The sequence below is a fragment of the Felis catus genome, chromosome D2 (genome assembly GCF_018350175.1).
Source record: "Felis catus isolate Fca126 chromosome D2, F.catus_Fca126_mat1.0, whole genome shotgun sequence".
In the NCBI taxonomy this organism is placed as follows: domain Eukaryota; kingdom Metazoa; phylum Chordata; class Mammalia; order Carnivora; family Felidae; genus Felis; species Felis catus.
The window spans coordinates 39,751,555-39,769,535 of NC_058378.1; the positions used below are offsets into that span (position 1 = coordinate 39,751,555).

At 43.6% G+C, this 17,981-nt stretch overlaps 2 protein-coding genes across 3 annotated transcripts in view; both read left to right on the top strand.

The window, feature by feature from the left end:
• Positions 1-2,418: 2,418 nt before the first annotated feature.
• Positions 2,419-7,771, top strand: DYDC2 (DPY30 domain containing 2). Its single transcript, XM_045040219.1, is given in 4 exon segments — positions 2,419-2,827; positions 3,537-3,693; positions 4,031-4,153; positions 7,264-7,771. Coding segments are annotated over 3 exon segments (528 nt in total). The 5' UTR covers positions 2,419-2,827; positions 3,537-3,546; the 3' UTR covers positions 7,522-7,771.
• An 876-nt stretch (positions 7,772-8,647) lies between these two features.
• The window catches only part of PRXL2A (peroxiredoxin like 2A), a 47,819-nt gene continuing 38,485 nt past the window's right edge, over positions 8,648-17,981 (top strand). Inside the window, exon 1 of one of the 2 annotated variants that reach the window (XR_006587054.1) lies at positions 8,648-8,789. The gene's annotated coding sequence lies outside the window, so the exon portion shown is untranslated. The remainder of the gene's footprint in view (positions 8,790-17,981) is intronic. The other variant, XR_006587051.1, reaches the window with a different exon arrangement.

Here is a 17,981-nt window from a genome sequence, read left to right on the forward strand (position 1 = left end):
GCGGAGCCATTGCGGTCTTCCCAGGCCTAGTGGTTTGGGCACAGCGCTCTGCTAGCGTCTCCCAGGTTCTGTTTTAATTTATGTTGGGCAGTGCTGGGCAGGGGAAGCCTCACCAAACGTTGGTTGAAGCAGTAAGTACCAGACTGGGCACTGACAGATGGACGGGAGCTTGGGCTCTTGTCTAAGCTAGCACGCGCCAGGGCCCTCACTGATTAAGTCAAGAAATATTTCCTGAGCACCTACTGTGTGCTTAGCACTGGGAAGAGTGTCAACAAAGACCATCTCTATGCCGACTGAGTTGCAAGGCCGTGAGCAAGGAGGAGTAGTGTAAGCAGACTGTCAGAGGAGCTCTGGGGAAAAGAGCCCCCTCCCCTTTGGTAAGTGTGCCCTGAGTTTGTGGACAGAGGGCTGCGAAAGGCGTCCCTTTGGCCTCTCCCTCCCGAGGCCTCACACGGTGGTTCTGTTTTTCTGGCTCTACTGCCTTTGCAGCAAGGCCTTGTAACTGTCAGGTCTCCTATTTCATTGAGACCATTGTTGAAAAGGTGCAGTGTCCAGCAGATGCTCACTCCAGAAAGGGTTTGCCCCTCCTTTCCTGCGGAGAGACTGGTCCCGGAATGCAGAGTTGGTGATTCTGGCAGCTCTCCAGTGGTGAAAGCAAAGTAGGGCTGTAACAGAATCACCTGGGGATTTTGTTAAAATGCAGACTCTGAATATGGAGGTAGGAGGTGGGACCTGAGAATCTGCCTTTCGACGAGCCTCCAGGTGACGCAGTCCTGCAGATCACGGACCGAACTTTGAGTAAAAGGGGTGTAGAAGACAGCTTATCCAGGTGCATTGGTTCAGGTGGGCCGCACATTAACAGAAGTAGAACACCTCGTACCCCCACCCCCACCTTCCACTGTTATCCCAAACTTAGTAGCTTTAAACACACATTTATTCTCTTAGAGTTTTTGAAGCCAGAATCCAACTTGAGTCTTAAGAGGGCTAAAACCGACCCGTCCGCAGGGCTGGCTCCTTCTGCAGCCCCAGGGGAGAATCCGTTTCCTTGCCTTTCCCAGCTTCACAGGCTACCCACACTCCTTGGCTCCTGAATGACGTCACATTTTTGCCCTCAACTTCTGCCATCACACCTTGTTCCCTGTCTGACCTTAGCGTGTTCCTGTTATAAAGACCCTTGGGATTACAGTGTGCCTATCTGGATAATCCAGTATCGTCTTCCCAAATCAAAATCTTTAACTTCATCACACCCGCAAAGCCCCTTTGCCACAGAAGGTAACCTCTTCCATAGGTTCTGGTATTAAGACTTAGGCACTTTGGGGAGCCATTATTCAGACCTACTACACTGTGTAGTTCCTAAGAAAAAGCGCATTTTCTTACTCATATCTCAATGGCCAAAACCGGGAAATTTAACCTTGATACACTTCTATTATGCAACGACCATATTCCTATCTAGTTTCCCCAACAACATAATTTAAAAGAATTATGAAATTCTTTTTTTTTTTTTTGGTTCAGATTCAATCCAGAATCATGTGTTCGGTGCAGTTGTTAGGTCTGTGTAGGCCTCTTTGCTCTGGAATGGTTCCTCCTCTTTTCTTTGTCTTTCAAGATCTTGACATTTATAAGAGTAAAGGCCAGTTGCAAGACTGTCTCTCAACTTGGCTTTGTTTGTTATTTCCTCAATTAGATTTGAGGTTTGCATTTTGGGCAGGATCCACAGAAATGTATTTTATCCCACTAAGAAGTGCATCACATCAGGAGACACATGATGTCACTTTATCCCTTTATTAGTGGTGTTTACTTAGATCGCTTGATTAAAGTTGTATTGGGCAGGTCTCATCACTGTAAAGTTCTTGTATTTCCTTTTGGAATTAATACACAAATTGTGAGGAGAAACTTTGAGACTATATGAATATTCTGTTTATCAAATATTCACTGAGTTTTAGCACTCACTGATGTTTTGGCTTGATGAAGTTATACTGTGATGGGTACAAAATGTTGATTTTTTTTTAACGTTTATTCATTTTTGAGAGACAGAGTGCAAGTGGAGGAGGGGCAGAGAGAGAGGGAGACACAGAATCCGAAGCAGGCTCTACGCTCTGAGCTGTCAACACAGAGCCCAACTCAGGGTTCGACCTCACAAACCATGAGATCATGACCTGAGGCGAAGTCGGACGCTTAACCGACCGAGCCACCCAGGTGCCCCCAAAATGTTGATTTTTTAAATACTCCATTATTCCTTCTATGTTTATTAGTTGACATTCTACTTTTAGAACTTGCCCTACCTCGGGGCACCTGGGTGGCTCAGTTGGTTAAGCATCCAACTTTGGCTCAGGTCATGTCTCGTGGTTCACGAGTTCAAGCCCTATATCAGGCTCTGTGCTGCCAGCTCAGAGCCTGGAGCCTGCTTCGGGTTCTGTGTCTCCCTCTCTCTGCCCCTCCCCTGCTCGTACTCTGTCTCTCTCTCTCTCAAAAATAAATAAAACATTAAAAAAATAAGATAAAAATATTATTCACTTTATTATTTGCTCTTTGGGACATAAGATATGTAAACTTCAGAAATACAGAGTTGGTCCGAAATAGGCCAGGTGTCAGTCTATCTACTTTTATGTTATAGTCTTCCACTGTAATAGATACTATTTATTAAACACTTCCTGTGTGCCAAGCTAAGTGCTTTACATGTATTTATTATCTCTTTTAATCCCCACAATTATGAGGCACATACGTTTATTATTCTGTTCTACAGATGAGAAAATTGAGGCTCAGAGAGACCGGGTGAATTGTTGAAGATCACACAGCTAATAAATAGCGGCACCAGGACCGGAACTTGGTCTGTCTGTTCCCGAAGCCTGTGTTCAGACTGCTACACTACACTGCCATCCCTAACTTATGATCTGACTCAGCCTACACGGCCCCCAGCTCTTGAAATCTGACTAATAGCAAATACCGGGGCATTAACTCAAGCTCATGCAGTTTCTTGCTTGAGCACTAGACAGCAGAATATTTTATTAAGTGCTGGCAAGGCCCTGACTATGGGTAGCTGTGGCACCTGCCATGTTCCCTTCCTCTCCTCCCCAGGGCTTCTCAGTGGTCCCTTATGAAATAAATAAGTCTGTCTTATCTATGTCACAGATGACTGTAGCTTCCAAGCTCACAATAGCACAGCTTGCTGGGTCCTTAGAGCTGCTCTTGGACCTCCTGCCTGCTCAGTTATTTCCTCCCTACTCAAGGGTAGAGACATGGGGGTAAATGGAGACCTTAGCCTCCCCTAATCACCAATAAAGCAAGCTCCTCTCAGGCCTGATGACCCCCAAGATCTATTATTATCTGACTTAAAGACAGCTGGAGAGCTTTTAAAAAAGTCCATTTGAATATAAGAACGATAGGCAAATATGTATTTATGGGCTCTTTTGGGAGGGGTGGCGTCCCAAAGAATCTCAGAGTTATCCCGAAATGAATCCGAATTGATTAGAACGTGTCTATCTTTAAAATCAGATCAAATTCACAAAGTAGCGTGACTCTGCTTTGATGTTTCCCAGGCCCACAAGGATGGAAACGGACTACCTGAAGAGGTGCTTTGGAACCTGCCTGGGCCAGGCACTGGCAGAGGTGGCGAAGGTTCGGCCCAGTGACCCCATAGAGTACCTGGCTCACTGGCTTTATCATTACAGGAATACCTCTAGAGCAAAAGAAGAGGTGTGTGTGTGCACTGAGTCGTCTTGGGGACGGCTTCTCAGCTTCCTCACGGAAATTTGAAATCCAAAGCAGGATTCCAGAGCTAGCCCAAAAGGTTTCTTAGTTTATTCAACCCAGATATTCTTGAAGTCTGGGGCGTCTGGGGGCTGAAGAAGGAATCCAACTCAGAGGAGTTGTGGAATTGGTAGATTTGGAGGTACCAGCAGGCAAAAGCTAGTTACAGGAGCAAGTTTCAGAGGCCTACAGGACCCGAGTCTGTGGTCTATCCCAGCGAAGGCAGGCCTATTCGTACAGGCTTCCCAGGGACTGACCTGATTCAGCTCTTGTATCACCCCAGGATAGCCCAGAGAAGATCCGGCAGAAGGAAGAATATGATAATAGCCTCAAAGAAACCGAAATGACAGAAATGCTGAAGCAAGAAGAGTGTCAGATTCAACAGAAGTATGATAAGTGTCACCAGGTAGGGAGAAGGAACTCAGCAGTGGGGGTGTATGCATCCCAGTGATGGATATCTGGAAATCTGTAAGTCCTCTAGGCCCCAGTGCAAAGTGCATCACGGCTCCTGTAAGCCTACCTTTCCCTCCTTATTCATATGTTTATGTATAAACCCGTCTTATTGGCAATCCTTGTCAACGAAAAAAGAAAATGTTTAAAGGCAATTCCATTTTAGATTTCAGGAAATACCTTAGATGTTACTGGTTTTAAAAAATCAGATTTAAAAACAAATCTGCTCTCACTTAGAACAAATATGTTTCCTTACAAGATCCTTTGAACCCTTTTCAAGTATTATTCAGCATTCCAGAAACCAAATATGGTTATCAGTATATACTTCAAGTACATTATTGTATTCATTATATACTATTTACTTAAGTGTTTTATTTGCTCTGAACTACTTACTTATGTATCAAACCACAGATGCCTTCTCTGTGATGCTTTAATACTGGTCATAAATTGTTACCTTCTTGTAGCTGGAAACAGCTGTATGTTCATTAGTCTGCCAAGCTTATCTTTTATCTCCCGAGATTTTTGCCATAACCTTCTGAAAAACATCTTGTGCCTGTTTTGCGCTTTCTTCAAAGTGCGTGATATCTGGATAGGAAATTGACTTACTGGGCTCGATATCTGACGTCTTTCCACCTCTCACCGTATCCTGTGTGTTAAAATCTTTAGTGCAGTTTTGCACAATCCACTAGCTTTTGCTGGTTTCCAAAGCCACCTTTGATGAAGAGACATGGGACTATTTAGCTTATATACACTTAGGCTAATATGCTCAGCTCTCCTCATCATTAATAGGTTTATTTTTTTAAGTCTGGATGTTTTAAAGGTAAATCAAGTCAAAAGAAAGGTAGGTTCATACTCCTGTTTGTCAATAGTCCAAAGGAACTCTCACTCAGGAACATTTCATTCTTTTTCCTTTTCTTTTTCTTTTTTTTAAACTTTTTAAAGCTTATTTATTTATTTTGACAGAGAACAGAGCACACGAGTGGGGTAGGAGCAGAGAAAGACAGAGAGAGAGAATCCCCAAGCAGGCTTTGCGTGCAGTCAGCACAGAGCCCGATATGGGGCTCGAAGTCACAAACTGCGAGATCACGATCTGAGCCCAAGTCAAGAGCCGACACTTGACTGACTGAGCCACCCTGATGCCCCGGGGAACATTTCATTCTTTGAGCAGTTGCTGGGAGTTGGTAGTGGGGAGGTTGTGAAGCCGAAGCTGTCATCCCCTTACCGCCCCCCTCATCCTTTTCTAACATCGCGCTTCCCTGTTAATAGAAATATGAATATATAAGGCAGGGGAAGACTTCCAAAACTCCACCCTGGTTTTAGGATGCCTTTATTAAAGAAAACTTTGCTCACATGAATATTTTGAATCATCCCATTGTGTTGCGTGCAGGAGCTATGACACCCTGTAGCAATATTCCTTTGCAAGATTTAGATGAGTAAAAGGTATGCTGTTCTTTTGCCAAGTGTGAGACAAAGGCGATTGTGAGGGAAGATGGGCGGGGGAGCCAGCATGATGCCAGGACTAAGTGCCAAGATTTCAGTTTCAAGGAAGAATGCGTGTGCAAATCGTGATCATGGAAAGTGATGCCCTTTGTTAGAAGGAAGTAGAGAGACCCAACGATGATCGGGAAACGCTTCCCTTGAAGAGCCACATCATCCACAAGCAAGTTGCTCTCAGAGTATGAATTGAAGGAGCTGGGTAGAGAGGGCAAAGAAGTGGAGATACCTCAAATAAGATGAAATTCTAAGTTCTTGTTTCTCACCAACTCAAGGCAAATGGCAGACTATTCCTGGCTACTGGTCATTTTCAGATTTTGAGTCACTAGTACTCTGAAATCTGGTCTCAAATAGGCCCAGGAGGAGTGGAATAAGATTTCAGCAGGCCTGCCGATGGGCTTTTGTGCACGTACTCAAAGCTTTGCTAAACTTACCTTACTATCTTAAAACCATGATCGCTTGCATATACCTTAGAAAGCCTTTGAGTGCCCCAGATTGAATATTCCCAGTCCAGTCGATGCGTCAAAAAGAGGAGTACAGACAGCACTGCGTGTGGTAGAGCTCATAGCCAATTATAGCCATCAAGAAGAGGTGGCAAGAGAAGGTAGTATTTGAGTCAGGCCTAAAGGAAAGCTAGCAAAAGTTGCCCTTGTATTTCTCTTTATTAAGCTGAGGTAGTTTTAAGTAACTAAACCATAATTCTGTTTCTATGTTGGAAAACAATCCCTTTGTATATAGAGATGTGGCTATACAAATGTTTTATAATTACATTTTTATGGAATCAATACATAGATTTGCAGGGCACCTGGGTGGCTCAGTCGGTTGAGCCTGATTCTTGATTTCGGCTCAGGTCATGATCTCAGGGTTTGCGGGATGGAGCCCGGTGTTGGGCTGTGCGCTGCTTGGAATCCTTTTTCCCTCTCTCTCTGCCCCTCCCCTGTTCGTGCCCCTCTCTCTCTCAAAATAAATAAACATTAAAAAAAAAAAAAAAGATTCTTTCTCTCTCTCCGTCTGCTCCTCTCCCCACCCCATGTTTTCTGTCTTTAAAGACAAAAAACAAAAAAAACATAGATTTGCTGTGTAGATGCATAGCACTTTGAAGTTGGAAGGGTCTTTTCGATCTCATGGGACTGCAGTCACATAGATGCCAGACTGATACTGTGTCATAGGTCACTGAGACTAATTTATTTTTTCAGTCTTGACAATATTTGTGATAAGTGTTTTAAGCCCTTTGTCATTTTAAGGTCTCTTTCTATTACATACTTTTTCCCTAGATTATGATATGTATGTCTAGTAATTATTACTTATGTGCTGAACATTGTAGATGATACTTAGTAGGGAGCCTAGATTATGTAGTTTTCCTTTAAATGGTGTTGAGTTTTGTTCTGGCAGGCAGTAAAATTATTGGTGAATCACCCTGATCCTATCTGATTTGTTTTATACTTTGTGAGAGCAGATCTGTTTAATTTTGTTATTAGTCTTGGGCGTGAAAATGGCAGTGTTGTGTTCTTGGCATATTGAGTGTGTTTTAATCTCTGCTAATGAACTCTTTTCCTTTTTTGTTTTGTTTAGCCACTGGTATCTGTAGCTAGCTCCACAATGAAGACTGTATTCATACAAGAGAACACAAAACCCGTTGAGGAGGATGGCTTGAGGCAAGAATCTTGGCCAGGTACTTCCAATATGGTTCCCGGAATGCCTCAATAGATTCCTTCTTGAGAGACATCTGGCCAGGCTGACTGCAGTGTTGAAACTCCACAAGAAATAAATTCCTAGGCTTTTCGGCATAAAATTGCTCCCAGAATGCATCCTGGCTCCAAATCTCCTTAAGTTATCAAAAGGTGGCTGATTCTCAGGATGCTTCTCTCAAAGCTACAAGCTCAGAAAGGGGCCAGCTAGGGCTCTGACTGAAGATGGTAACTGTGTGAATTAAACCAAAATTTGAGGGACTGTGGAGGGGGTGTCTGCAGGGACTCTCCAGCCAAAGTTCTGTTCTGATAGCCATGAAAACCCCTTAATCATGTAAACATTTCAACTAGTGATAGGATAAAATAAACTCATGAGGATTTCAAATAAGTAACCAAAAGACTTTTTTCTCTTGATTTATCTTTTTTTTTTTTTTAGATTAGACAGTAAAAACATCCATTTCATGTGTTCGTGTCTTGACTTATAATTTTTTTTAATGTTTATTTTATTTTTGAGAGAAAGAGAGTACGAGCAGGGTAGGGGCAGAGAGAGAGAGAGACACAGAACCCAAAGCAGGCTCCAGGCTCTGAGCTGTCAGCACAGAGCCCGATGCGGGGCGTGAACTGAGCCGTGAGATCATGACCTGAGCCAAAGTTGGACACTTAACCAACTGCGCCATGCAGGAGCCCCGTGTCTTGACTTTAGATGAATTTTGCAGTCAGGTCCCCGAGTGTTTACACGTGTCCTAGAGCATACCCATGTCACTGACAACAGGTATTTTAAAACAGCTCCAATGACAGTAGAGCTCGGTGTGCCCACTTCCACGATGAGGCTTTTGGGGAAGAAGAGGACAAGCTTCCCATGCTTGCTTGAAAATGGCTTGAGATAACAAGGGGAGACTGGCTTGGGGTTTATAGTGTAGTTAGGGGTGGACCCACGTAGGAGTTCTGCCCTCGGGGAGAGGCTTGCGTGGCTTGAAACTCCCGCTGTGCCAAAGTTGGGAGCACCTGAGTTTATCAGTTTGCCCAGATGTGGGGCACAGTGGGGAAGGGGAAGAGTTGAAACCTAAAAGCTGTCGGCAGTCAGACGCCAAAAAGTGGAGTCAGACTTTATCACAGAGGGCAGACCTGGGAAACTTGGGAGTGGCCTTGACCCACTCAGTCTTTGAGTAAAGCAGGTGGTGAGGTCATTACTTCAAATTTGCACCTGGTGGGTAGACATGCAGCCACACTTTCCAGAGTAGCTGGGAAAAAGCCAGAGGATCCAAAAACCCACACACAGAAGCAAAGAGAGCTTTGTAGAGGACGCAGTGGAATCCTCGGTGGATGGGATGGTATCTGCAGCTCCCCAGCGGGAAGGTGAAGTCCTCTGCCTGGGAGTGGTTGTCCCTTGGACATCACAACCCATGTGAGGTGAGTTGTAACTTTTGTCTGCTTTAAGGGATTCCATACTTTTGCCTTTGACCGTTATTTAGCCCCAGTACGTGATCATGTTCCTGGCCCATGAAAGTGTAATCAATCCCTACTAATCTTTTTTCGCACTGTTTCCAAGTTTGGCTTTTTTTGTTGTTGTCATTTTGTTACCAGAAAGTTGTTACAATGAACTTTCCCATACACATATCTTAGAACATCTCTGCTGATAGATTTATAGATTGCTAAACTGAAAGATACTTGGGGGCGCCTGGGTGGCTCTGTCAGTTAAGCGTCCAACTTTGGCTCAGGTCATGATCTCACGGTTAGTGAATTCGAGCCCCTCATCGGGCTTTGTGCTGACAGAGCCTGGAGCCTGCTTCAGATTCTGTCTCCCTCTCTCTCTCTGCCCCTCCCCCACTTGCGTGCGCGCTCTCTCTCTCTCTCTCTCTCTCTCAAAAATAAATAAATAAACTTAAAAAAATCAATGATGGGGCGCCTGGGTGGCGCAGTCAGTTAAGCGTCCGACTTCAGCCAGGTCACGATCTCGCGGTCCGTGAGTTCGAGCCCCGCATCGGGCTCTGGGCTGATGGCTCAGAGCCTGGAGCCTGTTTCTGATTCTGTGTCTCCCTCTCTCTCTGCCCCTCCCCCGTTCATGCTCTGTCCCTCTGTCCCAAAAATAAATAAACGTTGAAAAAAAAAATCAATGATGCACCACCTCACGTTTGTCAGGATACCTAGAGTTAAAAAATAGTGACAACACTGAATACTAGTGAGGATGAGGAAAACCCAACTCACTCATACTTTGCTCCTGGAAATGTAACGTGGTACAATTACTCTGGAAGACAGTGTAGCAATCTCTAATAGAACTCAACATGCAGTTGCTACATAAGCCAGGATTTGTACTCTTGGACCCTTGTCCCAGAGGAACAAAAACTTACATTCATAGAGAAACCTGTATGTGAATGTTTATAAAAGCTTTATTCACAGTAGACAAAACCTGGAAATAACCCAGATGTTTTTCAATGGGTCAACAGTTAAACTGTAGTCCATCCGTATCTCAGAATACTACTCAGCAATAAAAAGGAATGAACTGGGGCGCCTGGGTGGCTCAGTCGGTTCAGTGTCCGGCTTCGGCTCAAGTCATGATCTCGAGGTTCGTGGGTTGAAGCCCCGCGTCGGGTTCTGTGCTGACGGCTCAGAGCCTGGAGCCTGCTTTGGATTCTGTGCCTCCCTCTCTCTCTGCCCCAACCCGCTCTCATTCTGTCTCTATCAAAAATAAACCTTAAAAAAAAAAAATTAAAAAGGAGTGAACTGGACGAATCTGAAGAGAAATCATGCCGAGTACAAAAGCTTGTAGGAAATTATGTCTAATCCCAAAAGGTAGCAGACTCTATGGTTCATTTATAAATAACCCCACAAAGGTGGAGGCTAGATTAGCAGTTGCCATGGCTTAGGGCAGGGGTTTGGGAGGGATGATGTCGTTATAAAAAACAAGAGGGGTTTTTGTGCTGATGGAGCTGTTTTGTATTTTGATTGCGGTAGTAGATCCGCAAACCTGCACATCTGAAAAAAAAAAATCGCTTGGAATTAAACACACCTACAGGCAAGTACAAGTCACCGGGAGAAATCTTGAATCTGATTGATTGGTTGGTTGTATCAGTGTCAATATCATGGCTCAACAGTTTTGTAAGATGTTACTATTTGGGGAAACTAGGTAAAGAATCCATGGATCTCTATATTATTTCATACAACTGCATGCACATCTGTAAGTATCTCAAAATAAACCGTTTAATTTTTTAATAGTTGATACACTTCTCACCTATGCTCCATTTTCAAATATCCTAAATTATCCCAATAATGTACTTTGGTTTTTATTTATTTTAAAAAGAAAACGTTATCTTTTATGTTGAATTGCAATCAGTTTTGCCTAATTGCCACCTAGAAAGCTAGACTAACATACACTCCCATTTCAAAGTGGCCATTTCTTGGGGCACCTGGGTACTTGGTCGGTTAAGGGGCTGACTTTGTTTGGCTCAGGTCATGATCTCGCAGTTCATGAGTCTGAGGCCCGTGTCGGGCTCTGTGCTGGCAGCTCGGAGCCTGGAGCCTGCTTCAGGTTCTGTGTCCCCCTCTCTCTGCCCCTCCGCTACTCATGCTCTGTCTGTCTTTCTTTCCCCAAAATAAATAAACATTAAAAAAAATTTTTTTCAAAGTGGCCATTTCTTCATACTCTTGCCACACTGAGCTGGTTATTTTAGTTTCATTTTCTGTCCATCTGATATGTGAAAAACAGTAGAGTTCTGTATAGATATTCCAGATACTGACCCCTAATCAGCTACGTGTTTTGCAAATACACATCATTATCCCCATTTTACCAACAAAGAAACGGAAACACAGAGACAGGTAGCCTACCTGAGTCCATGTGGCTAGAAGTGGGAGAGCCAGTGTTCAAACCCCCCCAACGGTTTGGTTCCAGAGTGAGGGCCCGACCTCACTCATCAACACCACCCTCAGAAGAGTAGCCTCAGAGCGGCCCCTCAGTGGCTCAGTCGGTTAAGTGTCTAACTCTCGATCTTGGCTCAGGTCATGATCTCATGGTTCACAGGTTTGAGTCCTGTGTCGGGCTCTGTGCTGACAACATGGATCCTCTTTGGGATTCTCTCTCTCTCTCTTTCTCTGCTGCTTCCTCACTATCTCTCTGTCTCAAAAATAAATAAACATGGCATTAAAAAAAAAAAAGCAGGGGCGCCTAGGTGGTGCAGTCGGTTAAGCGTCCGACTTCAGCCAGGTCACGATCTCGTGGTCCATGAGTTCGAGCCCCGCGTCAGGCTCTGGGCTGATGGCTCGGAGCCTGGAGCCTGTTTCCGATTCTGTGTCTCCCTCTCTCTCTGCCCCTCCCCCGTTCATGCTCTGTCTCTCTCTGTCCCAAAAATAAATAAACGTTGAAAAAAAAATAATTAAAAAAAAAAAAAAAGCAGCCTTGGAAATCAACTGGTTAAGGGAACGGGCTTGCAACCTGACTTATCCCTCTCCCAACAGAGATGGCCCTAGTCCACAGCCCAGGACAAAGTCAAGACGGGTGACCAGAGTCTCACAGGCTTTACCAAAAGCTTGTTTTGCCCAGGGACTGAGTGGCAAAATAAAATGGCCAAGTCCCTTCCCTCTCCCCAGGGCAGTGCCTGGAGGTCACTGCCAATGCTTGTGCTGCCTCTTTCTGATGGACACATTCTCTAGAGGAAGCTCGATGCCTTCACTGGGTGTATGGTCTTTCTCGCCTCTCTCACTAAGGTGACATTATGTATCCCACCTCCGACCAAGCTGGCTTTGCTTTTAGGGAGCAACTGAAGACTAACCTGAAGAGAGGCAGCCGTGCCTTCCTTGCCTCCTAGTTTTTGTGGTTGGCATCTCTCTTCACCTGTCCTGTCGCCCTCTTAGGGCAGCTATGGCCGGCAGCAGCAGTAATTCAGGCAGAGGAGGCGTTCAATGACCACAGTAAGCCCAGTGCACGGAGAGATGGTGGCAGAAATGACACTACGTGAAAGATATGGAGATTGGGAGAAGGGCACGTGCAAAGGCACAGGGGCAGGAGTGAGTACTCACTAGAGCGTCAGCAGGGTTTGTGTGGAGAAACTGCCGGAGGGGCTCAGGGTGCAGGAAAAGGGCTGGATTTGAGAGATGCTGGGGAGGAGGTATCCACAGTGAGTGGGAAGAAGTCTAGAGTGGACCCCAGCTTTTATTTGCTTAGGGAGAAATTAAGAAATTAAGGGGCTGAGTAAATTTGCTCCAAAAGAACGCTTGACTAAAAAAAATTTTTTTATGTTTATTTATTTTTGAGATATGGGGGGGAGGGCACACAAGTGGGGGAAGGGCAGAGAGAGAGAGACAGAGGATCCAAAGTGGGCTCTGTGCTGACAACAGCAAGCCTGACACGGGGCTCGAACTCTCGAACCACGAGATCATGACCTGAGACCAAGTCAGTTGCTTAACTGACTAAACCACCCAAGCACCCCGTAATGTTTGATTTTGAAGTGACTTTGAAATCAGAACCATTCCCAGGGAGCCTGGGTGGCTCAGTTGGTTAAGCATCCGACTTCGGCTCAGGTCATGATCTTAGGGTTTGTGGGTTTGTGCCCCGTGTTGGGCTCTGTGCCTGGACCCTGCTTTGGATTCTGTGTCCCTCTCTCTCTGCTCCTCCCTCACTCACACTCTGCCTCTCTCTTTCAAAAATAAATAAACATTAAAAAAAATTTTTAAGGGGCATCTAGGTGGCTCAGTCGGTTAAGCGTCCGACTTTGGCTCAGGTCATGACTTCGTGGTCCGTGAGTTCAAGCCCCGCGTTGGGCTCTGTGCTGACAGCTCAGAGCCTGGAGCCTGTTTCAGATTCTGTATCTGCTTCTCTCTCTGACCCTTCCCGGTTCATGCTCTGTCTCTCCCTGTCTCAAAAATAAAAATAAAACATTAAAAAAAAAAAGAAAAAAAAAGAAAAAAAATTTTTTTAAATCAGAACCATTTTCAAAGAGTAAAGGTTTAGGATGGAGTACTTCTTCCCCCAAAGGATACGTATTCAGTCAGACTTTCTATACTTGCTTTTTTTTTTTTTAAGTTTAACTTTTTATTTTAATTCTAGTGTAGCTCACATACAGTGTGATAGTGATTCAACAATTCCATACATCACCCTGTGCTCACCATCACAAGTGCCCTCCTTAATCCCCACCTATTTAACCCAAACCTCTGCCCACCTCCCCTCTGGTAACCATCAGTTTGTTCTCTATAGTTAAGAGTCTGTTTCTTGGTTTCTCTCTCTCTCTCTCTCTCTCTCTCTCTCTCTCTCTCTCTCTCTCTTTCTCTCCTATATTTTCCCTTTGCTCATCTGTTTTGTTTCTTAAATTCCATACATGAGGAGATGAATGGATAAAGAAGATGGGGTATAGATATATGCAATAGAATATTATTCAGCTATAAAAAAGAATGAGATCTGGCCACTTGCAACATGGATGGAGCCAGAAGAAAATGTTAAGCAAAAATAGAGAAAGACAAATGCCATATGATCTCACTCAGACTTTCTATACTTTCTAAAGGGAATATGCGAATTTCCACTTACCCCTTAAGTTTATTCCTTCACCTGTGTTTAAAGAAAGAAACATACTTTAAAAAGCATTATCTTGGTTCTCAAGAATACTATCTGACTTATGCTGGATATTTAATATGTGCCAGGCCCTGTGCTAAGGGCTTGATTACATTATCTCATTCAACGCTCTCAGCAACCCCCTCCCTGAGTTGGGCACTTTAATAATCTCCATGTTATGGCTGAGGAAACAACTAAGGCTCAGAGATTAGTGGTTGACTCAAGGTCAGACAGCCAGGAGGTGGCATTCGGGTCTGTCTATCAGGAGCTCACACACTTGACTGCCAGGCTGTGCTGCCTCACACACCTACTGATAAAGGAAGTTTAATCCCCTGTCCGTGGACATTTTGCTCCAAGTCAATTACAGTCTTTTTCTTACCTCGTGGATGAAATGAAACCTTCAAAAAGCTTTCAAACGATCATTGTTATCCAGAAGCATTTAAGCTCACTCATGTATATTTTATTGTCTTGATTATCACCCCAAATTAACCAACGCTCTAAGCGTTTGCAATCCCAAACAGGATACTTCAAAAATCCAGGTTAGATCCTTTAAAGCCACTTATAACCATGAAAGTGATAAGGTCCATAAGTTAAAGCTTTTCCCAGTGATAGAGTAACATCGTCCAGTGAAAACATTCTTTTGAGTAACTCGTACTTAGTGATATCATTCTCATATTTTTCCATAGATTGTAAATATTTTTCAAAAGGTGGAATCATATCCTATGGGGGAAATAAACACCCCTCTTCTCTCTTTGGAAAGAGAATGAGAAGAATGACTTTTGGAGAACAAACACAAAAGCTATGATGTCACAACTAGATATGGTTGGAACATGAAAATGAAAATATAAGTATTAATATAAGTTAATATAGAAGAAGATGCTTGTCAGCAAAGAAACACTGGTGAGTGATTTTCATAAGAGGATTAAAATTTATGATTTGTATGAAGACAGTTTAATACTTGGGCCAACAGCTCCTCAGGGATAGCTTACAGCTGAGTCATATGAGTAGAGGGAAAGTCCTCCAGGTCTTTCTGCTTTCATGTTTGAGTTCTGTTGGTCAAGAAGAAACTTCTGAGGCCTTTCAGCAAAAGGCAAGTCCGAATGTCACCGAAAGAAGAGAATCTCAGTTAGTGTTCCCAGAAAGTAGACCTTTGGATGCCATGGTCAAAAGTCATGCTGGCACCAGATGGGGTTTCTTGAGTCTTCTCTAGAATCATGGTCAAAAGATACCCCCTTCCAAAGAAATGGTTAGAAAAGAAAACAATTCTTTGGTTGCCATTGTCCAAAAAGGCAACTTTCAGGAATAAAACAGGATCCAAAGATATCATTGTCCGGAAATACCACACTTGCAGATAAGTTTAGGCAAAGTGAATTGGAACAATCAAAGAGCATACAGTTCAGAGATAAGGGTTGTTGGCACAAAATTTGCTCCATAAGAGGCACCAGAAAAGGAAAATCCACATATAATGCCAAGAAGGGAGAAATTGATGACAAATCATGGCCCCTAATGGTAAAACCCATGGCTATTTTCAGCCAGACCACAATCGTTCCCCACCCCTCTCTGAAAAAGTCACCGCTGGGGACATATTCCAGAACCATAATGGGCCAGAATAAAATATCTTCAGATCATTTGAAACTACATGGATGCAAATAGCTGAGAAGAGACTTTGCAAGAATTATCACCAGGGGAGATAAATTCTACAGATGAGCCTGACCAAGGGAAAAAACCTTCATGAATAATGACCAAAAGAAAGCAACTTTATGAGAAAAGTTAGCCAGGGAAAAATTCCTCAATATTCATCACTGTCACAATCAGTGCATAAAATCAGTGTTTATGAGACTCCTCAAAAATCAGTTGCTGAATAAAGAGATTCCATGAATAAAATTAGCCACCAAATAAGTAGCCCAGGAGGGACCCTTGGAGGCCTGAGATCCTTGGATAAAGATATTCAAGACAAGCCTCTTCAAAAAGGAGTGTTTAGGTGGGGGGAGGCACCTGGCTGACTCAGTGGGTACAGCATGTGACCCTTGATCTCGGGTAATGAGTTCAAGCCCCATATTGGATGTGGAGCCTACTTAAAATAAAAAAGGAGAGAGAGAGAGAGAGAGAGAGAGAGAGAGAGTGTAGTTCATATTTTTTAAAAAAAGAGATGATTGAGGGCACCTGGGTGGCTCAGTTGGCTGAGTGTCTGACTTCAGCTCAAGTCACGATCCCATGGTTCGTGGATTCGAGCCCCGCATCGGGCTTGCTGCTGTCAGCACAGAGCCCACTTTGAGTCCTCTCTCCCCCTGTCTCTCTTCCTCTCCCCTACTCGCACTCTGTCTCAAAAATAAATAAAACCATTTTTAAAAATTAAAAAAATTTAAAAAGAGATGATTGGGGCACATCCTTCAAGTGACATCAGTGGGCATCTCATCAGAGGGCAAATGTGATTGAGACCCAGTTCCCCCAGCAGCTTCTTCAGGGAGGCAATCATGTAGAAAAGACCGTGACAAAGACATGATCTCTTACAAGTCTATTCAGGAGCAGCTGATTCCAATGAATAGAAATCCAGAAAGAAATCCACTTCCCTCCCCCAAATTCTGGTCTGGAAGAAGCCTTCCCAGTGTCCCATTCAGGACGTAATTACAGAGAAAATGGCATAGGGTTGTCCAGAAAAGAAGATATTCAGAGAGTTCATACAGAAGAATAACACCCAACGATCAAGATGTTCAGAACAAAACCGCAAAAGAGGCTTGCTTGAAAGATGGTTTGTTGAATCACTGAGAAATGATAAAACTAAGCAAATCTGGACATCAGGAGGAATTAAACCAATGTATAAGGGCAAAGTGTCTTGGGATTACTCTTCAGGAGTAACAGGTTTACAGGTTCTGTAGCACAATACATGACATGAATTCAGACACGTTACTATTCACCTCTATATCCCTTTGGAACAAAATATCAAAAGAATTATCATCGTCATGGGTCAAACTACTAAATAAAAAAATCCTAAATAAAGAACGAGTTCTTCAGCAAATGTCACCACAAACATTAGTAGATAAGTCTGGTCAAATAATGCCATCTGGAGATTAAAAGTTTCAAGTATAAGATTAGTCAGGATAAAAATCTTTCAAGTAATTCTTTAGAAGAGGAACAAGTAATGAATATTTTGAGCCAGGACAATTCTCCCCAGCATATGCTGTCAGAAAATCTATGGAGAGGCTCCAACTCAGCAAAGTTCCCTGGAAAACATTAACCAAAGGAAAAAAAATCTTTAGAGAAAGATAGCCAGGATCAAATGTCTTAGGAATAGGGAATAGTTTGAAGTAAGTCTGAGCTGACACTGAGCTCACAATGCTGTCTGCCTGAAACCCTTCAGGAGAAAGTGCTCAGCAAATTGCCTCTCCTACGAAAATTCCATGACGGGTGCTTGGTGGCTTAGTCAGCTCGGCATCCAACTCTTGATTTTGGCTCAGGTCATGATCTTGTGGTTTGTGAGTTTGAGCCCCACATCAGGCTCTTCGCTAACAGTGCAGAGCCTGCTTGGGATACTCTCTCTCTCTCTCTCTCCTTCTCTCTCTCTGCCCCTCCCTGTCTCTCTCAAAATAAATAAATAAACATAAAAAAAAAAAGTTCCATGATCTCAATTAATCTTTTTTCAGGAAAATCAGGTAACCAAGGTAAAGGAAGTCCAGACCACATATTCCCACAGATGTCATCTTGAAGTGCAAACTCTGTAGAGTGTTACCCAAGCTAAAGCTGTAGAGGGAGCTCTTCCTTCAGTTTTCTATGACCCTTTTCTAGAAAGCCATGAAGGCATGAAGAACTTTGGCCACTTCAAGGTTAATCCGCTTACCTTTAGTACTTCAAAAATAGTCTTTTTGAAAGTTCTCACAAGATCTACAACAGCCAAATTATGGAAACGGTCCAAGGGTCCAGCGACTGGTGAATGGATAAAGAAAATGTGGTATATACCCACAGTGGAACATTACTCAGCCATAAAGAAAGAATGAAATCTTGCTGTTTGCTAGGACACGGATGGAGCTAGGGAGTAGAGTGCTATGCGAAATAAGTCAGTCAGAGAAAGA